Below are 25687 nucleotides of genomic sequence, written 5' to 3'. Positions count from 1 at the left end.
GGGGCTGGTCCCATGGGATACCAGCATATCTTCCCATAGGAACAAGATGGGACATAAGTGAAAGATATCCCTGAACTCAGAATTTAATAACGCATCTTTTAGTGAAGGTTGTTTTTAAATCCTGTGATGGAGAATAGCACTTTTAGAAAGTGGCTGTTCTCTTGTCTAAACCTTTCTGTGTGCCTGGGTTTGTGGAATGCCTGTCTGGTCTGGGTGTGACAGAGGGCTGCAGAGCCCCTGGAGGAGGGGGTCGGAGTCAGCCCATGGGTGAAAGGCCGCATCTGCTGCCAGGGAGGTGGGAGGAGAAAGCGCCTGATAGTGCCGGGCTGTGTCTGCCTGACCACCATGCTGGTTCCCTCTCCTACCGGCCAACTGACACCTCTGACCCTGAAGCTGACAGGAAGAGGAAAACCAGAGACACCTCAGTGCTCCGCAACCCCCAGAACTGGTTTAGACCGGGCTCAGGGCCGACTTGCACAAAGACTTCAAAGGACTTCAAAGACTTTCAGGGGTATAAGGGAAGGACCCCTGACTACAGAAGATTAGATTCTAAGATTCTACAATCAAGAAGGAACCTCCGCTGGAAGAAGGACTGCTGGAGAACTAAAGGAAGATTGCCTTGCTGTGTGCTCTAAGGGCTGACCTGTTCTGCCGTGCAACTGAAAGCTGAGGAGGAGAAAGGGACTTTGCTGTGTGCTGTGACCCTGCCTACTTGAAACTGCCAAGACTTTGCTGTGTGCTGTGTCTGCAACTTGAATCTCCAAGGGCCTGAGAAGAGCTGGCCTCCTGTTGGGAACACAGGGTTAAAGGTTCCTACTGCTTTGCCCAAAAGCAGCTGCAAGATCGTGCTGTGGTGACCTGGGACGTGTGGTCCTCGACTGCGGAGCGTGAGGAAGGGATCGGTCTGCTCATCGGCACATTCCCAGCGAGGGTCGGAGGCTTGTGGTGCCTCCCCTTGTGAAATTCGCTCCAGAGTGGTTGTGAGGCCGAGAGGGGGGTCTATTCGGGACCTGCGCCCTCAAAAACCCTTTGCCGCCAAATCACCTTCGCGGCCCGGGGCCAGGAACACCCCCTGTAACTTGCCTCGGTGTTCAGGAGCTGCCGCGGCGAAGAACGAAGCCACCGCGCTCCCATTGGCTGAGGGAGCGGAGCCCCCTCACTACCGCCGCGACGGGATTGGTTGGTGGAGCGGAGCGTCATCAGCGAGGCCGCGCTGCCATTGGTTGGCGGCCTCGCGCTCTGAGGGGCTCGTCAGAAGAGCCGCAACGGGATTGGTTGGTCCCGGCGAGAAGGAGGAGAGGAGACGACCCATCAGCGAGAGCCGACCTCGCCGAGGGAATCTGAGGCGTCCCGCACCCCTGGCCAGCTGTCCCCCACCAGGTGAGCAGCACCACCTCCCCCGCCGCTCGTTGGATTGTCGAGAACGGGCGGGAGAGGACAGGGGACCGGCCGGGGCGGGGACGCGTGCAATCTGCACGGCCTGGGGCGCCTGAGACCCAAAAAGGCGCGAGGCTGCACCTGGGGGAAGAAAGAGTCCCTGAGCCTCGCGGGTAAGGCGCATTGACAGCGCTGGGAGCCCAAAGTTAAGATGGCACGTGGGCAGTATTTTGAAGGCTCGTTTTGAGAGCCCCTTAAGCATAAATCAGCAACCATATTTTTGCAGGCTGATTTAAGTGACTTGAGACACTTTTTAACATACGAACTTCCTGAAATTGAGTACCACCTTAAAGATTAACTGCAACCATTAAGAAGAAGTGCAACATTTTTATAATGAAGTAATTATCGTGCAACTGCTTGATTTACCTTGCTGAAACTAGATAAAGATATATTTTTATAAAATATACTTACCTGTGTGGTCTCAGTTTGTGGTGGATTGGGGGATTACTGTTGTGTTAAGTGCAAATGTTATCCACATTGCCTCTGTGTAGCCTAGACTGCTCGTGCCATGCTACCTAGAGGGTGAGCAGGGGTTATCTCAGAGGGTTATTCCTTCACCCTGACTAGAAGCAAGAGTCCCTACTTGGCCTAAGGTGCTTACCTGTGCCAACTGGAGACCCCCGGTTCTAACACCGATGCTGCTGCTCCACGCCGAAATCGACGCCACTGCTTGCACCGTGGTTGGATGGCACCGCTCGTAAAGTTACACGACTCACCACCCTCATCCCGCACCGCAGCTTTGGCCCACCGACGCTGGCCCCATCGACTACAGTTTGTCAGCTGACGACAGCGCTACAGCAACGACGACGATGCTGCTTGCACCGTGACCTGCTAGCACCGCCTTCATCTCCCACCGTGACCCTAGTCTCACAACAACGCCATCTGACGCCGCCACCGAGCCTCTGCTCGCACGGTTACCTGAGGGCACCGCACAGCTGCACTTTGCACAGCAGCATCCGACACCTGCCAACGCCAGCGCTCCTGACTTCAACAGAGAGGAGATCGACCTGCAACGCATGTGACTTCGAGGGCCCTGACAACTCCTGCACCGACCTCCAGAACCGACGCCTGAGGACGCCATGTTTTTGGAAATTTCACGAGAGGTCGCCGGCTCCCTGCATTTTTTAAAGAAGGTACTATTTGCAGGTCTTCCCGACACCGTAGCTAGCCTGCGATGCCGCGGTCAGCCAGAACTGGTTGGATTTGTTTGCTCACGACACCGTGATAGCCCCAGACGGAGCTATCAACATCAAGGAAATGTTTTTAAGGCATATTTTGATAACTGTAGATTTGTAAGTACTGTATTGTGGATTTTTATCGTTTTTGGTCTTATATATAAATATTGGATATTTTTCAAAACTGGTGTGGTGTCCTTTTGTAGTGGTTACACTGTATTACTGTTGGTCATGTGCAAATGCTTTACACACTGCCTCCTAGATAAGCCTGCCTGCTCGTGCCAAGCATCATCCCTTGTCTTAACCTGAGCTCCTCTGGTACTCACAGGATTCAGGGATGTGTTGTGTGCTGCAAGAAACGTCTATTGCTGTGTGTGTTACACCATGTGGTGTCTGATGCAGAATGTGACTTGTATATATGTATCTATTTATGTATGTGGGAAGGGCGTAACATGGAATAATGGCCCCCCTACAGAATGCCATGTGCGGCCCCTAAATCTTCTATTTTTTTAAGATACACATTAACCTTGGGCTGGATGGGGCCCCTGAAGAGTTTGAAGCCTGTTTAAGGTTTGGGGGCCCACCTGCTCTGGGGGGTTGCAGGAACCTAACTTGCGCCCCCGGTATGTGGCATTTGTACAGCACACACTCAGCAAAAGGCTTCTGGGTACTGTACAGGTTCAAAGGCAAAGATTCCATCAATGATTGATTGGATCAGTGACTGGGTTCTGAGAGTGGAAGTGGACTGTTCCTGTATCATGTGATAGTGTTCTCTAGACTCTGACTTAGGTGGGCGGCTCATGGGTGTTGAGTGGAAGTGTACTGTTCCTGCATCATGACGTAATGTTCTTTAGGTCTGTGACTTGGGTATGCAAGCCTGGGCTGTTCCTGCCCCATGACGTAGGGTTCTTTAGCTGACCGTCTGACTCTCGCTCTCAGAGGTCGCTCCCACTCGCTCCTCCTCGAGCCCTACCCCACAGAGAGTATACTGCTGCACAGCGCCTGCCTTCTCCCCTGCATAGCGCTCCTGCATAGCGCTTGGTATCGTTTTTCGTTTTTCTGTCTGTTAAGAATAGTAATTAACTTTTAACTAATAGTGTACTGCTGCACAGCGCCTGCCTTCTCCCCTGCATAGCGCTCCTGTATAGCGCTTGGTATCGTTTTTCGTTTTTCTTCCTGTTAAGAATTGTAATTAACTTTTAACTAATAGCGTTTTTCCTGCGCTATAATTTATATTGTTGTTCTGATCAGTGCTCCTGATATCTGGCAACTTTAGCGCGGGGACTGCTGAAATCGCGCTACCCCACCGCCATTTTGCTGTTGTTGTTTGTTTACCTGCCCCAGTGTCTCCTCCCCGCTCCCGCCTCCCAAGCTGTCCCTCCCACACACTAGTATCGACCTGCAGACCCCGTCCCCCTCTGCCCTGTGACCGTCTGACTCTCGCTCTCAGAGGTCGCTCCCACTCGCTCCTCCTCGAGCCCTACCCCACAGAGAGTATACTGCTGCACAGCGCCTGCCTTCTCCCCTGCATAGCGCTCCTGCATAGCGCTTGGTATCGTTTTTCGTTTTTCTGTCTGTTAAGAATAGTAATTAACTTTTAACTAATAGTGTACTGCTGCACAGCGCCTGCCTTCTCCCCTGCATAGCGCTCCTGTATAGCGCTTGGTATCGTTTTTCGTTTTTCTTCCTGTTAAGAATTGTAATTAACTTTTAACTAATAGCGTTTTTCCTGCGCTATAATTTATATTGTTGTTCTGATCAGTGCTCCTGATATCTGGCAACTTTAGCGCGGGGACTGCTGAAATCGCGCTACCCCACCGCCATTTTGCTGTTGTTGTTTGTTTACCTGCCCCAGTGTCTCCTCCCCGCTCCCGCCTCCCAAGCTGACCCTCCCACGCTCCGCCCCCCCACTATCCATTTATGGACAGATGCACCCACGCGCAGCGTCCACGCGCTACGGACACGCCGAAGGTGCGCCAAAGGTAAGCCCGTCTACGCCCGTCCGCGCCTGGACCGCGCCCTGCGCCAGACCCCCTGGCCCCCGCATTGCCCAGCCCTCCCGCATTACCTACGATGCCACCACCCTCCTAGCCCTTAACCCCGGCCGCTCCCCCAACTGCGTCCAAGCCGCTCCTGGACACACCCATGGACCTTTCTCATGCTACTCCTGCAAATTCATCGGCACCGACAACAACTCCGCTACGACCACACCACAGATTCCCGACCCCAACCACCTACAATGCATCTTGCTCAACACCCGATCGGTCCACAGGCACGCCATTGACCTATGGAATCTACTAGACACCATCTCTCCGGACGTCGCCTTCCTAACAGAAACATGGATGAACGCCTCCTCCGCCCCAGACATCACCATTGCCATCCCAGAAGATTATAAGATCATACGCAAGGACCGTACCGGCCACACAGGAGGAGGAATCGCTATCGTCCATAAGAAATCCATCCACATCTCAACCAGCTCAGACGTCAATCTCGCCAACTCTGAACACCTTCACTTCCAGATCCACATCGACCCCAAGACCACACTCAGAGGCACCCTCCTTTACAGGCCACCAGGACCCCGCGCACAATTTAGTGAAGACATCACGGACTTCATCACTCCACACGCGCTCCCCTCCGAGGACTACATCCTTCTGGGAGACCTCAATTTTCACCTTGAAAAGAACAACGACTGCAACTCCACCACCCTTTTGGACAACCTCGCCAACCTCGGACTTAAACAACTGGTCACTTCCCCCACCCATATCGCAGGTCACACCCTCGACCCTATCTTCACCTCCAGCAATCATGTCTCCTTCAGCCACACTACGGCTCTCCTCTGGACTGACCACAGCTGCGTTCACTTTACCTACAACAAGCCCAAACCCAACAACCACCCCCTACCAACTCTGCAAAGAAACTGGAACAAAATCACCATCGACCAGATCTCCTCATCGCTTCTTCTAAACCCCCCAGCTCACTCCTCAAACCCCGACCAAGCCGCCACCAACCTCACCCTATGGTTATCCAACAGCGCCGACATCCTAGCACCACTGAAAAAACGACAAAGCAAACTTGGCAGCAAGAAGGCCTCATGGTTCAACGATGATCTTAAGAAATCCAAGAAACTCTGCCGCTCCCTTGAGAAGGCCTGGAAAAAAGACCCAACCACCAGCACCAAGGACGCCTTCAAAAACGCCACCCGCATACACCACCAACTGATCCGAAAGGCCAAGAAAACCGCCTTCAAGGACCGACTAGATAACAACGCCCACAACAGCAAGGAACTTTTCAACATCGTCAAGGAATTTACCAATCCCTCGGCCAACTCTAACGACATCACCCCCTCTCAAGCCCTCTGCGACTCCCTAGCTTCATTCTTCCACAACAAAATTGCAGACATCCACAACAGCTTCGACATCCAACCCGGAGACCAACCCACCCAACCATCTGCTGGACCTTCACCCCCCTCGAACATCCTTAATGACTGGAACCCAATCTCCACTGAGGACACCATCCGCCTGATGAACTCCATCCACTCAGGATCCCCCACAGACCCTTGCCCTCACCACATCTTCAACAAAGCAGACTCCATCATAGCACCGCACCTCCGAGACGTCATCAACTGCTCCTTCAACTCCGCCACCTTCCCGGAAAGCTGGAAACACGCTGAACTCACCGCCCTTCTGAAAAAACCCACAGCGGACCCCACTGAACTCAAAAATTACCGCCCCATCTCGCTCCTTCCATTCCCGGCCAAAGTCATCGAAAAAGCTGTCAACAACCAGCTCGCCGCCTTCCTCGAAGCCAACAAATGCCTCGACTCCTCACAGTCCGGCTTCCGAGCAAAACACAGCACTGAGACCGCCCTCATCGCAGCAACAGACGACATTCGAACTCTACTGGACAATGGAGACACAGTCGCCCTCATCCTCCTCGACCTCTCCGCAGCCTTCGACACAGTCTGCCATAGCACCCTTCTACAGCGCCTCAGAAACATCGGAATCCAAGGAAAAGCACTAGAATGGATCACCTCGTTCCTCACCGGAAGAACCCAGAGAGTCCGCCTTCCACCATTCAAGTCAGAGGCCACTGAAGTCATCTGCGGCGTACCACAAGGATCTTCACTCAGCCCCACCCTCTTCAACGTGTACATGAGCCCCCTCGCGGTCATCGCACGCCAACACAACCTCAACATCATCTCCTACGCGGATGACACTCAACTGATCCTATCACTCACCAATGACCCTAGCACCGCCAAAACTAACCTACACGAAGGAATGAAAGAAGTAGCCGAATGGATGAAACACAGCCGTCTGAAACTGAACTCAGATAAAACAGAAGTCCTCATCTTAGGTACCTCCCCCTCCGCATGGGAGAACTCTTGGTGGCAAGAAGCCCTTGGAAAAGCACCCATCCCGACAGACCACGCACGGAACCTGGGCGTCATCCTGGATTCCTCACTTTCAATGAACAGACAAGTCAACGCCGTCTCCTCATCCTGCTTCAACATTCTTCGCATGCTCAAAAAAACATTTCGTTGGATCCCCACCGAAACTAGGAAAACGGTCACCCACGCTCTGGTCACGAGCCGACTAGACTATGGAAACACCCTCTACGCCGGGACCACCGCTAAACTCCAGAAAAAGCTCCAACGAATCCAAAACGCCTCAGCCAGGCTCATATTAGACATCCCGCGTAAAGAACATATCTCTGGTCACCTGAAAAACCTCCACTGGCTTCCCGTCAATAAGAGGATCACTTTCCGGCTCCTAACCCACGCACACAAAGCACTCTACGAAATCGGACCAGAATGCCTCAACACACGACTGTCCTTCTACACCCCCTCCCGCCAGCTACGATCATCCAACCAAGCCCTTGTCACTGTACCTCGCATCAACAAAACCACCATGGGAGGTAGATCCTTCTCCTACCTGGCAGCTAAAACCTGGAACTCACTTCCCACTTACCTTCGCCTTACCCAGAACCACCTAGCATTCAGAAAGCAACTTAAAACGTGGATATTCGACAAGTAATTCCACACCCCCCCTCAAGCGCCTTGAGACCCTCTGGGTATGTAGTGCGCTATACAAATTGTCTGACTTGACTTGACTTGACTTAGCTCTGTGACTTAGGTGTGCAAACAGTGGAAGTATACTGTCCCTGCATCATGACGTAGTGTACTTTAGGTGTGTGACGTAGCTGTGCAAGCTTGGACGGTTCTTGCATCATGACGTAGGGTTCTTTAGGTCCGTGACTTATGTGTGCAAACAGTGGAAGTGGACTGTCCCTGCATCATGATGTAGTGTTCTTTAGGTCTGTGACTTAGCTGTGCTAGCCTGGACTGTTACTGCATCATGACGTAGGGTTCTTCAGGTCTGTGACTTAGGTGTGCAAGCCAGGACTGTTGCTGCATCATGACATAGTATTCTTTAGGTTTGTGACTTATGTGTACAAGCTGCGACTGTTACTGCATCATGATGTAGGGTTCTTTAGGTCTGTGATGTAGGTGTGCAAGCCTGCACTGTTCCTGCACCATGACGTCATGTTCTTTTGGTCTGTGACTTCGATGTGGAAGACTGGACTGTTCCTGCACCATGACGTAGGGTTCTTTAGGTCTGTGACTTCGGTGGGCAAGCCTGGACTAATACTGCATCATGACATAGTGTTCTTCAGGTGTGTGACTTAGGTCTGCAAACAATGGAAGTGGACTGTTCCTGAATCATGGCATAGGGTGTTCTTAGGTCTGTGACTTAGGTTGGCAAGCCTGGACTGTTCCTGCACCAGGAAGTAGTGTTCTTTCGGTCTGTGACTTCGGTGTGGAAGCCTGGACTGTTCGTGCAGCATGATTTAGGGTTCTTTAGGTCTGTCACTTAGGTGTGCAAGTCTGGACTGTTCCTGCACCATGACATAGGATTCTTTAGGTCTCTGACTTCGGTGTGCAAGCTTTGGCTGTTACCTCATCATGACATGAGTCTGAGTGTCTGTCTGGAGGAAGTGGCCAAGTGGATGAGCCAGTCCCATCGCAAACTCAACGGTGAGAAGACCGAACTTATGCTACTAGGCAGGCAGGCATCATTCAATGCCTCTACATTATGGCCACCCTGTATGGGCCCTGGTCCTACCCCAAAAAGTGAGATCTAGAGTCTAGGATTCTGGTTAGACGAGGATCTCTCGTTTAAAGTACAAGCCAGGAAAACAGCGGCCACTTGTTTTGGCCTGCTAAAATCTATACGTAAAATTCTTCCCCAGTTGCCTGACAAGGCTAAAAGAATTCTAGTTCAGGCCTTTATTTTATCCAGGCTTGACTATGGAAACGCGATCTACCTGGGAGCCCCGACCTTGGTGATTTGTAAGCTTCAGGTAGTCCAGAATTCAGCGGCGAGACTGTTGACTGGCACTAATTATCGCTCCTCAGCCAAACCAGCGTTAGGATCACTCCACTGGCTACCGATAAAAGAACGGCTACATTTTAAGGCCCTCTGTATCGCCCATAAAAATCTTCAGGGCAAAGGTCCTCCAATTCTTGCCAACCTTATCATACCCTACAAAACGTCCAGAAATCTGCGGTCCAATGATCTCAATTTGGCAGAAGTTCCCAGAATCAGTAAGGCTCGCTCCAGAGGTCACCTCTTTTCTTACAATGCATCAAAGCTGTGGAACTCTCTGCCCCTCTCCCTTTGCCAAGAACTCAACCTCCTCACTTTCCGCAAGAAACTAAAGACATGGCTTTTCCCGGAAACCAAATAATTAAGATTACATAAGAACTATCTTAGCTTCTCTGCCTCTCTGCGGCTCCAAGCGCTGGGATGCTTCCGGGTAGCCATGCGCTATATAAGAATAATTTTCATTTCATGACATAGGGTTCTTTAGTTCTGTGACTTCGGTGGGCAAGCCTGGACTAATACTGCATCATGACATAGTGTTCTTTAGGCCTGTGACTTAGCTATGCAAACTTGGACAGTTCCTGCATCATGACGTAGGGTTCTTTTGGTCTGTGACTTCTGTGTGCAAGCCGGGACTGTTCCTGCACCATGACGTAAGGTTCTTTAGGTCTGTGACTTCGGTGTGCAAGCCTGGACTAATACTGCATTATGACGTAGTATTCTTTAGGTCTGTGACTTACCTCTGCAAGCTTGGACAGTTCCTGCATCATGACATAGGGTTCTTCAGGTCTGTGACTTCGGTGTGCAAGCCTGGACTGTTCCTGCACTATGACGTAGGGTTCTTTAAGTCTGTGAATTAGGTGTGCAAACAGTGGAAATGGACTGTCACTGCATCATGACGTAAGGTTCTTTAGGTCTCTATTAGGTGTGCAAGTCTGGACTGTTACTGCATCATGATGTAGGGTTCTTTAGGTCTGTGACTTAGGTGTGCAAACAGTGGAAGTGGACTGTCACTGTATCATGACGTAGTGTTCTTTAGGTCCGCGACTTAGGTGTGCAAACATTGGAAGTGGACTGTCACTGTATCATGACGTAGGGTTCTTTAGGTCTGAGACTTTGGTGTGCAAGCCTGGACTGTTCCTGCATCATGACGTAGGGTTCTTCAGGTCTGTAACTTAGGTGTGCAAGCCTGGACTGTTTCTGCATCATGACATAGTGTTCTTCAGGTGTGTGACTTAGGTCTGCAAACTGTGGAAGTGGACTGTTCCTGCATCATGGCATAGGGTGTCCTTGTGTCTGTGACTTAGGTTGGCAAGCCTGGACTGTTCCTGCACCAGGAAGTAGTGTTCTATTGGTCTGTGACTTCGGTGTGCAAGCCTGGACTGTTCCTGCACCATGACATAGGATTCTTTAGGTCTCTGACTTCGGTGTGCAAGCCTTGGCTGTTACTGCAACATGACAAAGGGGTCTTTAGGTCTGTTACCTAGGTGTGCAAGCCTGGACCGTCATTGCATCATGACATAGTCTACTTTAGGTCTGTGACTTAGGTGTGTGTAAGAAATGGGGGTCTCTAGTTGGTAGAGGTAGGTGCCTTTTTCTAAAAATAGGGACCCTTGCTACTAGTCATAGGATAACCCCTGCTCACCCCCTTGGTAGCTTGGCACGACCACACAGGCTTATCTCAGAGGCAGTGTCTAAAGCATTTGTGAACACATATAGTAATCGAGTGAAAACACTACAAATGGACACCACACCAGTTTAGAAAAATAGTAAATCAAATACGATAAAAATCCAACATACAGTACTAAATAGTAATGGTGCAAAATAACCTTTAAATTGCAAGTAAATCAATAAAACATAGCTCCCCTGACTTAGTAGCTCCTTAGTAGCTCCTCCTGGGGCTACCGCGATATTGAAAACGACAGAATCTAACGACAGAGTCTAACAATTCCAGCCGACCGCGTCGATATGGGCCAGCTAAAGCTTCGACAGACTCGGACACAGTAACTTTCTTGTTGCGACCAGCACTTTGGTGCAAGTCGGTCAGGGCAAACGTCGCGGTCGCATTGTGAAACGAAGTCTTGCGGCGAACGATGTCGTCATGATTCGGTGCAGGCAGAGGCTCGTCGACAGAGTTGGTAAGACCAGGGCTTGTGATGAAGGGTGAGATGGTGATCTCTGGAGTGCTGGCAGGTCACGGTGCAGCTACGGAGCCGGTCGATGTTCGGGTAGGGGCCGCAACGGACTCGGTGACGTCCTTGCAGCGTGTAGCGAAGCATTTTGGAGTCAAGTGCCCACAGGATGCAGTGCAAGCAGCGGCTTGTTGACGGATTCGGTGAGAGCAGGGTTGCGTTGGGGAGCAAGGTGTTGCTCTCGGCGGTGCTTTCAGGACACGGAATCCTGCAATTGAATAGATGACAGTCGGTTACCCTTTTTCTTATGCAGACATGATCAGAGACGGTCTCCACAGACACTGTAAGGTCTTTGCTGTTCCTGAGACCTCTAGAACAGGGGGCAAGCTCAGTTCAAGCCCTTGGAGATCTTTTCTTCAAGCAGGGAGACAAAGCAAGCAGCAAAGTCCTTTTCTCCTTTCCTTGGCAGCAAGTAGCCACTGCAGGCCAACCCCAAGACAACAAACAGCACAGGGGCAGTATTCCCCCTCAGCTTCTCAGGCTCTTCTCCTTGACAAAGGTTCCTCTTGATTTCCCAGAAGTGATCTAAAATTCTAGGGTCTGGGCCCCTTATACACAAAGATCTTTTGTTCTCTGAAAGCAGAGAGTGTCTGTACCCAGCCAATACCAGTGATGTCCTCACTGGTGCAGCTTCGTTGCAGGAGGTGGAGACAGCATTGTTGAAGGCAGACCCAGCCCATTCAGATGAAAAGGAAATCTCCTACCCCTACTCTAAAATGCAGCCCAGTTCTATTCAGCCCCGTCTTGACTTATCAGACTTTTGGAGCCAATGCCCCTCTCCAGCCCCTGTCATCCAAGCCAGACATGCAATACACAAACATAGCAGAGGCACCCTGGATGATTAGGCAAGAAAGTACTTACTTTCTAAAAGTAGTGTTTTCAAGTAAAAATCACCCTCACTAAAAGATGCCTTTTAACATTCTGAGTTCAGGCATAACAGACTTTATTTTCCTACCTTGTTCCCAGGGCCAGTTGTGTTTATATGAGGTTATAAACAAACTACCCATTCTGTACTATGGGAACAGGTGGCCTTGTTATAGTGAAAAAGGAAATTGGTATTAACTCACTATCTGGACATGCCACACACACTAGGGCATGTCCTACCTTTCACATACACTGCACCCTGCCCACAGAGGTACCTTGGGGTGGCTAACATGTAGAAAAGGGAAGGTTAAGGGCGAGAAAAGTGTGTGCACTTGCCAAGTCGACATGGCAGTCCCAGACTGCACACAGGCTCTGCGATGGCAGGCCAGAGTTACATTTTACATACTGCATCTGTGGGTGGCACAATCAGTGCTGCAACCCACTAGCGGCATGTGATTTACAAGCCCTGGGCACACATAGAACACTGTACTTGGGTCTGACTAGTAAATCAAATATGCCAATCATGGAATCACTAATCCATCACAACAATGTACAAAGGGAGGACATGCACTTTGGCACTGAACAACAGTGATAAAGTGCCCAAAGCATCTAGACCAGCAAAACAAAGTCCAACAAACAGCAAAAACGCAGGAGGCAAAGACAACAAGCATTTGCAATGCAATAGGTCTCGCATTTACTACAGTTTGAGCTATTGGCATTGTTGATTACAATGCCTTTTATTAATGTGTTGGTTTTTTAAACAAATAAATAAAAGGCATTGTCATTTCCAATGCCAATAGCATAAACATTCGCAAATGCGAGACCTATGGCATTGTAAATGCTTGTTTAAAAAGAGATAGGTTGTCAAATAAAATCCATGAATAGGAAACTTTGTGTCTTACAGACTTGGAACAATGCTGTAATCATAGAGGGAAAGCTTGAGATTAATCAAAAGAAATGTGAGCACGTGTGTACTGAACACGTAAAGAAGAAAGCTATAAATGTATAGCGACTAACCGAAAGGGAAGATAAAATGACGAATGAAGGGGTGGGGGGGCAGAGGAAAATATTGCTGCAAATTAAAGCAGGAACGAGAAGGCACGGTGAACAGGAGGATGGAATATGGGGAGGAAAGAGAAACACAGAGGAAGGGATGAAGGGGAGAGAGCTAGAAAAGAAGGGCTAGAGGGAACATGATGGTAGAAAGGAGCAATGCAGAGGCGAGGGGACTGGATGGATAGAAAGAGGGTGAGAGGCACGGTGAAAGAGGAAGAGTGTGCGGTAGAAAGCAAGAGGGGACTCGAGCGGTAGGTGGAGAGCGATAGATGCGAGGGAAACAGCGTAAGGGGCAGAGGGGAACAGCGATAGAAAGGGAGAAGAGAGTGAGACAGCGGGTAGGGAGGGAGAAGAAACTAATGAGCAGGAGCGCGAGAGGCATGGATAGGCAGAGGGGCAGGGGAAGCGAGCGGAGGCTGGAAAGACAGGGTGGTAAGCCATGTGTGTGTGGCGGGGGTGACTTTAATAGGGCAGCATGGCACCGAAGTAGACATGGGGCCGCCGTAGATATACGGCTGGTCCGCTGAATTTGTGCGAGCGGCCTTATTACCACACAACACGGAATGCCGTCTGCGCCCTGATCCTGGTATTACTGCAGCACTAAAAAACAAGTTCCCGCTTCCCGCCGGGCCGCCGCGCTGCCTGCGACGACCCGGAAGCGGTTGGGCAGCCGGCCAATCGCAGCGCGGCCCCAACCGGAAGTCCCGCCCCCATCGCGGCGCGAGAGAGAAGCCACTGTCCGAGGAGCCCCGAGGGCTCCTGATCGAGTCCCGGTCCCGAGATGGGGGACCGGGTGAAGAGCGGCCGGGCGCATGAAGAAGGCAGGGCTCTCATGTGGTGAGAGAGCCCCGCAAAGCGCAACCGCCGCCCGAGAGGCACGCCGAGCACCGCCAGAACAGGTGAGTGTGTTGCGGAGGAGGAGGGGTGAGTGGGGGTGGGGTGTGCGCGTGTGTCTGTTGTAGTGTGTCTGTGCGTGCATGTGTCTGTCTGCGCGTGTGTCTGTTAAAGGGGGGGTGCGTGTGTGTGTGTGTGTATGCAGTGTGTGTATGTGCGCATGCGTGCGGGAGCCTTTCTGTGCATGGGAATAGCAGGGACGGCGACGCGACGTGCGCGCTCACGAGATACAATCGCCAGGAGGACAAGCTCGTCACAGTCTGCAGTCTACATTCCCCGGAATCCCTGGAAAGTGGCGACATAAGTTGTCTCCCTAGACAGCAAAGTCTAGGCGAGACCTAAAAATGTAGGGGAGAACCATGCCAACCATGGTGCCAGGTCTAACAGTATGCAAACAGTGGAAGTGGACTGTCCCTGTAACATGGCGATGAGGTAGGGTTCTTTAGGTCTGTGACTTGGGTGTGCAAGCCTGGACGGTTACTGCATCATGATGTAGTGTTCTTTAGGTCTGTGACGTATGTTCGTAAGTAATGGCTCGTGGGTGCCTCATGGGCGTTTCTGATGTTGTACTAAAGCTGAAGATTCATGGGCAGCATTGAGGCACGTGGTCATGGCACAGTTTGTCACGGTGTGGGCACTTCATTGCGTTTCCCACGGGCATGTGCCACAAGCCTACAGTGGAACACCTCTCTCTTGTTTGCTTGGAGGATGAACCATTAAACAAGGCGGCCAAGGCTTTCCACCTGCTGTGCCAACCCTGTGACATCATCTGGCACCTCCACCTGGCATCAGGCTGATGTCCTGGAGCTAGTACCAGTTTTAACGCCCAGAGACTGAACTCCTGTCCTCTGCTCCGAAGGTGACCAAACATGGGATTTACGAACGATGATGTCAACAGGTTTCCTGTTCCAATGAAACTTAATGTTTCCCACTGCTGTGGGTAGGAGGTGCAGACGAGAAAGGCGTGTGTGTCTCCCTGCCAACAGGTGGCGCAACAAGCGCCAGACATCCCCTGGGGGTGGGCATTGTTAGTGAGCGAAGGACACATGGTACCTTTGGCTGATCGAAAGTATGCGCATTTAAGCAATTCAATTATTGTCCATTTAGTGCCAGCGTCTGGCTTACAAGGCAAACAGTGTTAATGGAGCTGTCACCCTCGCTTGCTTTATTATGACGCCAACAAGTCACGTGGGTAGAAGGAACCAGTGTCTGGCCCAAAAAAACAGCAGGTACAGGATGTACCAGGAGAAGTGACGTCAGCGCGGCTTCCCTTGATTTCTGCTGATCTGAAATGCAGATCTCCTGAGAGGGCAGGCTGTTTCCACAGCTTTGTCGCTTTTGAAGTGAAAGATGCCTCTGACATGAGATAGGGATCGGATGACGCCATTTGTAAGACAGGACCGTGCAAGCCACAAAGCATGCCGTGATATGTTGTTTTGTATATGTTAATATGTACACAGCGTGCCATGTTATGCCTGAACAGGAGAGCTCTATGCATCATTCGTGAGCATAGAAATAAATACTCCCTGGGCTGTGCATAATGATCAGCCTTATCTAGATTGTGAGGCAAACCAAGGTAAGTCTGCGGGAGGCTTTGGCGTCGCGGCTGCAATGTCCAAGGTCACACGGCACAAGAAGAGAGTGTGTGTTGTGGCGTGTGCAATCCCAAAACAGGGCACCTGAGCATGTCTATTCCCAAGTTTCGGGTGTTTTTATTGACACAAAGTGAGAATCGCTTGGCTGTTGATGTCATCAGAGAGAAAGACCACAGTAGTGAGTTGTGGGTTGTCGTAGTGTTGTGTCACTACACCGCACATAGCAATAGGAACGTTGTTCTGAAATTGAATCGCCTGGGCCCTCAAGCCATGAACTATGTGTCTGTGTATCACAATTTATTGGTACTTGCATTAAATTGTTATTTTTGTGATTCTAAATTAGCTAATCTAATCTAGTCAATTTGTAGAGCGCATGGCTCCCCGGGGGCTCCCAGCGCTGAATTAGACCAGTTGATCAACAAATTCAGCTGCAAATTATTATTTCACATGAACCTGTACCTCTCTCTGAATGTGTAGGTGGTCAGCCTCTGGTTCTGTGTTCCAAATCATGGCCCGTAATATTGCATGACATCAGTGCTATGGTATGCATGAGATTCTCTTTTGGCATCCAATGCGGAAAGCCAAGAACACATTGTTTTGGGACTGAGGGAATACATACTTTATGCCATTTTCCTGATAACCTGTTATGGGACGATGGAGTAGACATTTCTATTTGAATGATGCTTTTTTTCTAGATCACTTGTTTTAGTTCTGTTTGTAGAGTGCTCCATCACCTGGGAGGGGATCCTGGCACATGCGCAGGGGCAAGCTGGTCGGGCTGAGGGCTGGGCTGGTGGGACCTATTCGAGAAGCCACGTCTTCAGCTCTTTACGCAGTTCTAGAATGGAACAGGCACTCTCATGTTCAGTGAGAGCTTGTTACAGGCTTTTGGAGCAATGTAGGAGAAGCAGCAGTGGCCCGTCCACTCCATCTGAGGGCCAACTGCATGAAGAGAAAGTGAAACCAGTATCCGCTAACCAGGAAGAAGCAGGGAAATGAGTGACGATGAAGCCAACCAATGGTAAATAACAGACTGGCCCTTTTCATTTGTTTTAAGAAACTAGGGGCCCGATGTAGGTAATCCACATTTACCAACTCTAAAATACAGAATTTTACCGATTCGGTATTCTAGATTCGGTAAATGAGATGTAGCTAAAAATTCAGTATTTTTTACCGAATCGGTAGGATTCGGTAATTTAATGTCAATTACCGAATCGGTAAATACCGATTCGGTAAAAATACCGAATTGTCAAGGGGAACAGGGTGTCACTTTGACACCCTGTTGCACCCCTGATTTTGGCTTGTGTGCCATGAGACACACATACATTCCCTAACAGGTGTACATGCACAGATGAGCATGTACTCAGGAATTCGTTATTTACCATGCAATAGTATTACATGGTAAATAACGAATCGGTAATGGCCTGTGGCACTGTTTGAAGTGCCACCTACATCTGGATTTACCGATTCGGTAAATTTACCGATTACGATTCGGTAAATTTACCGATTCGGTATTTTACCGAATCGGTAAATTTACAGAATCGGTAAAATTAAGGCCACCTACATGTCAAAACCCAAATACCGGTCGGTAACGGCCGAAATCGGCCGTTACCGACCGGTATTTGGTGACCTACATCTGGCCCAAAGGATCTTACAAGAAATAGCGAATGCACTGTCCCAGGTGTGACCGAAAAACATTGCTTTCTGTAGATGCCAGTGGGCGTGGCTTTGCAACCATTTTAACACATATGAGAAAAGAATCTGCCACGTGTGTATCCTAGGCCTTATATTGTCATAAAACAGATTACTCCATTATCAAACAGACATATTCACTTGTAGCTTTGAGCACATTTTTGGTGTATTCATTACTGAAAACCTTTATACTGTAAATAAGTTGTATATGCCCATTCTTAGCCCATTCTTAGTCTTCTATCTAGCTCTCCCAGTGTTCCTAAGTCTAATCTGGCGGCAGATGCCGCCAGACAAACAAGTCTTAAAATATTTCATCTGAATGTCAGATCTTTGACTTGTCATCACCAAGATGTACTTACTTTGGTTACAGACGACAAGCCGGACATATTTTTCTTTTCCGAAACTTGGCTACATGACCAATCTATGGCTGTTATAAATCTTGCCCTCCCCCCGGGATATATCATGCACTCCCTACACCGTACTGCTAGAGGTGGAGGTATCGCACTTGCGGTAAAATCATGCTATCCTTGTGTTTGGAAGCCCATCACCATAGCTGGGTGTGAGAGCGCGCATTTTAATATCTCAGTTAATCCCCATTTTACTTTATCGGGATTATTAATCTATAGGCCACCCGGCCCTGAGGGCTCTTTCCGCCATAGTCTATTAGAGGTTGTTTCCTCTTTGATCTTGAAAACTGCCAACTTCACGATTATTGGCGATCTAAATCTACATATGGATGCTCCTCTCTCCAATTCGGTGTTTAGTTTGCTGGCTGACCTCGAAGCATTCCAAATAAATCAGCTGGTGCAATTACCGACCCATATCGGCGGACATTTGTTAGATCCTGTTCTGACGAATCTTGCTACCTACATTCGTGTGCTTCCGCCTAGGCCTATGGCCTGGACTGACCATCATTTGATCGAAGCTCATGTCACCATCCCCACTCCTCCCCGTAGTAATAATACTCCGGGTCTTTTTAAACGCCCTTGGAGAAAACTTAATCTCGAACATTTCCATCAGTTGTTGATGGAACATCATCCTCAACCTCCCTCTGAGGTCTCTCTTGGTTACGATAACTTCTGTGAGTGGCTCAATCGCTCCCTAGATGTGTTAATACCAGCTAGGTGGAGCAAGACTAGATCGAGCCCCTCCAGCCCATGGTACGATGAATCTCTTAGACTGCTCAAGTCTACCTGTAAAAAAGCTGAACGCGCATGGCGCAAAACGTATGACGTGGACCTCAAGTCGGCCTATAGGGCCTGTACTAGAGTGTACCACCGGGCCATCTGTTCCGCTAGGGCGGTCTTTTACTCTCGGGAGATAAAAAACAGCTCGAACCCCACAAAAGTTATCTTTAGGGTCTGTAAGGACCTTACAAGTAAACAAAATCAATCTACCACGCTGGCAGCCTCCCCAGAGCATTGTGAGGACTTGGCGTCATTTTTTATTGAAAAAGTTGAGGCCATTTATAGGTCATTCTCCCAGCTTGCCATCGAGGAGAATAACATCGTACCTAGGGCCTCTATACCACTGCTGACTATTCCCAGTCCTACTCTAGAGGAGTTTAAAACCTTGACAACGAAGGTTAAATCCGGTTCACCTGATGACCCCATGAGACCCATCCAGCTCCAGGAACTTGCTGAGTGCTGCTTACCGGCCATGCACAGTCTTATTGAACTGTCCTTTAACACCGGCTGTGTGCCTAGTGCTTGGAAGCAGGCTACCATCATTCCCATCCTTAAAAAAACGGCTCTTGATCCCACTAAATCGGAACATTACCGGCCTATTTCCCTGCTTCCTTGGCTAGCGAAATTAGCAGAATCTCATGCCAATCGCATCCTGTCACTTCATCTGCAGGAAGCGAAGGTACTGGATAACTCGCAGAATGGGTTTCGTGCGGGTCACAGTACCGAAACGGCTCTTCTAGCGGTGGTGGAAAACATCAGGAAAATGTTGGACCAAGGTCAAACGGCGGCACTGATCCTTTTGGATCTTAGTGCCGCATTTGACACGGTGTCCCATCAGATCCTCCTACGCCGCCTTGAGGAGGCCGGTGTTGGAGAGAGAGCGCTCGAGTGGTTTCGATCTTTCCTCACTGATCGAACTTTCAAAGTGTCCACTCCCCCTTTTGTTTCTGCTCCCCGCCCGATCTCGCAGGGTGTCCCGCAGGGATCGGCCCTAAGCCCTACCTTATTTAATTTATATGTTCAACCGTTGGCAGAGGTTGCACATAGTTTTGGTCTCTCCATGGTGTCATACGCCGATGACGCGCAGCTGGCGGTGGCACTTAATGGGGAGTCCAACATGGATGCTGCCACTTTTCAGTCCGCGTTAAAAGCTGTGGCGGGCTGGATGGCGAATAATCGCCTCCAATTGAATGCCTCAAAAACCGAGGTTATTATTTTTGGTAGGGAGAGCGAGCTCTGGGGCGATCAGTGGTGGCCATCTGAACTGGGCCCTGTTCCCACTCCAGTGGCTGAAGTCAGGAACCTTGGGGTGTGGTTGGATGAGAAACTTTCATTCACCATCCACACTAAACGGGTTGCCGGTACTTGTTTCGGGGCCCTGCGGTGTCTGCGACCCATTTTTAAGTTTTTCGATGCTGACACGAGACAGATCATTGTCCAGGCTACGGTCCTGGCTAGACTTGATTACGCCAGCTCCCTGCTCCTGGGCGCTAATCAAGCAGAATTAGTTCACCTGCAGCGGGTGCAAAACGCGGCCGCCAGGATGTTGGTTGGACTTCCAAAGTTTGTTTCGGTACGCCGTACTATCCAAGATTTTCACTGGCTGCCCGTCGGGCAAAGAATCAAATTTAAAACTCTTTGTATCACTTTTAAAATCTTGAAACTAGCTTCTCCCCCTATTCTGTCACAAACAATTTGTCACTATGTGCCTTCCAGAGCCCTTCGATCTTCAGGGACAAACCTTGCTGTAGTGCCACGTTTCAAAAAAGCAAGGATCGGCGGACGCTATTTCTCTGTGATGGCGGCAGCTCTTTGGAACTCCCTGCCTGCCCCTCTTCGTTCTATCCCTGATCTGCTTCCCTTCAGAAAGGCCTTGAAGACCTTCTTATTTTCCACTGTTTAGTCCTTTGTTCTAGTTTCATTAATTTTCGTGTTGTGTTTTTTACCATCTCCTAAGCGCCGGGACGCCTCTTGGCTGCGGCATCTGTGCGCTTTATAAAATAAAATAACATAACATAACATAACATAACATATGTACTCACAGTAAAGGTTCTGTTTCAGGCAACATAAGAATGCTGTGTCGGGGTTCAGTTGAAACCAGGTTACAGAAACCAGCATGTGAATTAGATGGTTCTGTCTGATACCTATGGTATGTTTCCTGCAAAATGTAAATAGTAAAGATATATGACTGCCACACCAATTTGATGGATCTTGTGATCAATATTTCTCTGTGATTTCAGCCACATTTTTCTTGACAAATTGTTTTTTTGAGGCTAATCACTTTCTTCACTCCCTTTGCAGGGGAACCCTGTCCTGTTCACTCACCCCATCCAGTCCACCATTCAGGCCCTGTGATATGCCTTTTCCTCCATTGTGTTCCCAACTGTTCACACTCCTTCTCCCCAGCCTCCTTCTGGTCCAGTTTTGTAAAGAAAATTGCCAATGTAAATCGTAGAATTTCTGTCACATTATTCTGTACATCAGTCAATTTCTGGCTTTCACCTCCTTTCTCGTGCAGGGCAGGCCCCAGCAGAGCATTTTATTTTCTAATGGTGGAGACCAATACAAATTTCAGCTTCCCAAATCAACTCCATCTGCTGTTTGTGCCGATGGAGGACCACTGCCTCTGAAAGATCTCCCATCTCCTCACTCTCATTGACAGGCCCCCTGCCTCCCAACCATACCAGGATGCCATGGTTAAAATTCTGGGTTATGATACGGACCCACCGAGCAGGATTCAAATCAGTGACCGTGTGGTTACATCCACAGATATCTGAAGTTAACTAATTAACCAACCAAACGGTCCTACCAGAAGAATTAATTCCTCAGATATTAATTTAAGTTAAATTCTTTGTTCATTTGAGTTGATTATATGTTATGTGCTGTTACCTGTAGATCAAAGGCTAACAAAATATTTATAGAATATTTTGCTCTTTTAGTCACATTTCTGACCCCGTCTCCTCACTCACTGGGCAGACACCATTGCACTCAGGATCACAGTTCCCATACTTTTCTTTATGCAGGTCGGCAGCTGCCCTCAATAAGGCACACGTGTCGTATAGTGTGGTCATGGCAGTGTCCACAGCCCCTTGCATACAGCAAATACAACACACACAATAGTGTTAAGGGGGTACCATCAATATCTATTCAATAAGGTATATACCCTACACAGTATTTTACCTATCCCCATCCCCGAGATGTGTATAACCCATTTAGTACAGTATGACTATGGCAGTGGCCACATCCCACAATCCAACAGGGGTATGCAGTTCCTTTTAAAGAAGTTGGGGAAAGTGTATATAGCTATGTTTTTTCTAGAGTGGGAAGTTCTTCAATAGAAGCAAGAGCCCTCACACACCCAAATGGGTGTCATGCTTCATCACTGGGCTAGGTCCTGGTCGGGCCTGGTAGGGCCTGCGCTGCAATGCCCGACGGGCACCCGGAGAGCTTTTAACAGTCCACATACCCCAACATAAGGTGTTTACCGAGGGACATGATAGTATCATGAGGAAGATGTCCACAGTCCCTATTCTATACCACTGCACAGACAAACACACAACCAGCAAGTAGTGAGTAGCTACCACAAAAAAGATTCTGGATAGAAGGGTCCTGCGTTCCGCCTCTGCACATCCAGCAAAGAGCTTGAACAGGTACCAGACAAAGTCTCTGCATAGAGTGGCAATGCCATATATGACTCCACAGGAACTCTCTGTAGTAGAAACTGAGCAAGGACCACAAATAACCTTTCCTTAGTGGAATGACTATCATTAGATGATCATTGTGGAAGGAACGCAAGCCTCACAAGCGAATCATTGCCGGCTAGGCACAGCGAGTGTTGTAAAGTGAATTAGAATCTTGACAGCTGTGCTCTATGACACTTATCTTTCCTGGGGACTACCTTTGCCTTCCTCTTGTGATGGGTTATTTGGTTATTTAGGTGCCTCATTGGGGGGGGGGTTTTGAATATGTCACCGGACATGGTTTTCACTGATTGTCTCAGCTATGACTTCATCCTAATGCGAGGAGCAGGTCCTCTAGTACCAGAGTTTGGGATGCTTTCAAACAATGACTGGTGGAGAACTGCAAGAGAGGTTAAAACGCATATTTTATATAACACTGTACGGGACTTTGTCTTTACATTTAGGTCACATGAATCTTTCTCCTTTTTCTTTTTCAGCTCACGACTCCAAACTTCCCAGTGGTGGTAAAATTGGGACATGCACACTCCGGAATGGGGAAGGTAAGACATGCATGTTCAAGTGTTGCGCCCAAGGCAAGTCAGTATATGGAGCAAACTTTTGGTATTTTATCTTCAGATGATGACATTCTGCTTCTGAATGCAAGTTTTGCTCTTCGGCGAAGATTGATTTGTTGCCTACCAGGCTAAGCCGGAAGGTAAAAGCAGTCCTGGACATTATTTAATAACCAGTCCCATATTAAATAAAACAACCAACCATGGCAAATGCATCTGTCCAACTCTAGGAGAGTTCGGGAAGGTTTTCTTCTGAGAAGATTCTTTGTAAACTATTGGCATGAAGTATTTATTTTTGTGGTACAAATTCAAATCTAGATTGGATAAAATTCCATAGGTTTTGCAGACAATTGTGAAGCAAAACGTGTGAACAAGTTCAATACCTGGCAGTCTGGCTCAGTATCCAGGAGTTTTATTTTCATGCACAGCAAATCTCAGATATGCTTGTAATAAATGCTTGTGCCCCCTTTCTAAATTCTCTTTCATTGCTGGTTTGCCTGAGGCCCCAAACAGTGCTGACAGTAAACTGCCCAGATTGTATCCATGTCCAGTATGACCAGTCCTGCCTGATTGGTATAATGATTTCCCATCTAAATACCAACACAATATCATTAAATCGTGGTTTGTATAATAAGAAACAGACAAATAAACAATTAAAGACAATAGAAATGATGCACATATTGTATGTGCCTACCAGTAAGTGAGAAGCACATGCAACACGTCACCACAGAGATTCAAGTCTGAATGTCAATGTTAAATCTAAGAATTTGGTTGCCCAAAAATCCAAGAAGCACCTAATAATTAGCGATAACTCTCCATGTTCTGGACTGATTTGCAGCCTGATGTCTTTGGGAAACATTACATCATTTCGTTCTCCACTTTAAAAAGAGTGAAGGACAAGGGGTTTCGAAAAGGTGCTGAAGCTCAAAGGCGGTCCATGTTAACTTCATTTAATATTGGTTCAAAATCCAAAATTAGGAGAACCACTGTGTCCTATAGAAAATCTGTTAACAGTGATTTTCTTTATTTCAATTTGCTGTAAAATACAGATTTCATTATTCCCTCTTCTCAATGGGGGCCAGTATGTCAACCTTAGAAGAATGAACAGCTAAGGCCGCTCTTCGAGGAATCCACTTATAGCATTGCAATTACACACTGATCTGAACAGCAGACTCGTAACTCACCACTAGTGCCCCATATAAATCTCTTATAGAATGACTGTTGCAAGCAACCTTAATGATATATAGCACTATAGCCATACAATACTGATGTGAACATGTTTGCACAGATTAATAACAGGAACATTTTAGAGGGTACATTGATGTCAAACATTCCATAATATAGGGGAATTGAGGATAAGTCATGAACTCAAAGACCAGATTGGACATTTAAACATAATCTTTATTTTTTAAACGATTTTTACAGTCGCCAGTCTTCAGTTTAAGGATTTGCTTTTTTGGGAGTTTTATGTAGCGCAAACTCGGCCCGAAGGTATCAGACAGAGCACTTTACATGAGCACCAGTTGTGGTACAAACAGACACATTAATTTTATTAGACACAAATGTCCAGAATCTCATGATGTTGAGCGCCCCTGCCAAGACTTAAAAACAGTTCCCCAGCTTCAAGGTCAACCGTTGTAACCGTTAGGCCACATCCTCTCCATATGTAGTATATTAAAAAATCAATAAAAGAAAAAGAAAATATGTAGTATCACTACTGTACCCCTGGATGTCCCAGCTTTTGAGCTTTTTAAGGTCCGACTTCACATCGCAGCTGTCTCCAGGTCCACTGTTATCAATTCTTAAAAATATGCACAGAGTAGCCTCTGATCCGCCCAGAACAGTACTTCTCTCCCATCCCAAGTTATTGGCTGTTTAGTGTATCATTCTGCCTCATCTGGAATGCTTCCATTGCAATGCGTGACAGACTATTTTACACCTCAGAAATACAGTAAATCACCAATCATTAAATTCTGTACCTCATGAATCACTTGTATCCATTGTGTAAGTAGTAGCCCTTTTTGTAAAATGTTTTAGTCAGGACTCAAAATGCAAACCCAAGGTATTGACTTTGCCAATGCTTTCTTTCTTATGGCTCTTTAAGATTTTGATCAGCTTAAACCTTGCTCCTCTCTTATGCTAATCAGCCAAGCTCACCATAAACTGGTTTCTAAATTAGTACATATTCGGTAGACCATGACATGCCAAAATGTACGCATTTTTGTTCAATTTCCCTAGAATTTCTATTGAAGAAAGCATAGTTTTTTTACATTAACTGTAGGAAAAGCATATATTATGTAGTTTTGTTGCACGAGTTTGCAATGTACCTCTACATATAATCAACAGAGGAATTTATAAACTTTACTGGAAGTCTCCATCAGTAATTCCACAAAGCAAATTCTACACATTCTCTCATTCCATAGATGAAGCATAGTAAGGAGGTATAAACATCCTTTTGTATATGAGAGTTGATATGATTTAGAGCATAAAGTACTACATTTCACAACACAGTCTCCCTGCTGTGAATTGTACACTGGATAAGGGAAGGGAGGCTGGTGAAGGAAGATGGCAAAGAATCGTAGAGTGTGGAGGAAAGAGGCTTTTTGAAGGAATATTAGGTATAAAAAAAAGGAGTCGGAAAATCACAGTGTGTTTAGGGTGGATGATGAATGAAGAAGAAATGTGGCAAAGGAATTTGTGATGGAGCTGATGAAGGATGAAGATAAATGATCACATCAGCAGGAAGAAGGGTTGGGGATCAAGAAACAGGAAAGTAGAATCAAGCAGGCAGCAGGCTGAAGGATTGAAAAAAGAGTTGAAGAAGCATAATGAAGGACTGAGGAAGTGCTAGTCAGGAAGCAGGAACGGATAGCATGTGAATGCTCATAAAATAGGATTGGTAGGCAGATATAGGATTAGGGAAGGAGGATCTGTACAGCAGGATCGGTTAGCAGAATGAA

The 25687-nt window shown here is 48.0% G+C and overlaps 1 protein-coding gene across 1 annotated transcript in view; it reads left to right on the top strand.

Annotated features, from left to right (window-relative positions):
• The window catches only part of SYN3 (synapsin III), a 1149796-nt gene that overhangs the window by 839329 nt on the left and 284780 nt on the right, over positions 1–25687 (top strand). The window contains exon 7 of the mRNA XM_078653521.1: positions 22653–22715. Coding sequence (XP_078509647.1) covers positions 22653–22715 — 63 coding nt within the window. The remainder of the gene's footprint in view (positions 1–22652; positions 22716–25687) is intronic.

This window comes from Lissotriton helveticus, chromosome 1_1, assembly GCF_964261635.1.
Source record: "Lissotriton helveticus chromosome 1_1, aLisHel1.1, whole genome shotgun sequence".
In the NCBI taxonomy this organism is placed as follows: domain Eukaryota; kingdom Metazoa; phylum Chordata; class Amphibia; order Caudata; family Salamandridae; genus Lissotriton; species Lissotriton helveticus.
Note: the sequence above shows the minus strand (reverse complement) of the source record. Positions and strands in the feature narration are given on the sequence as shown.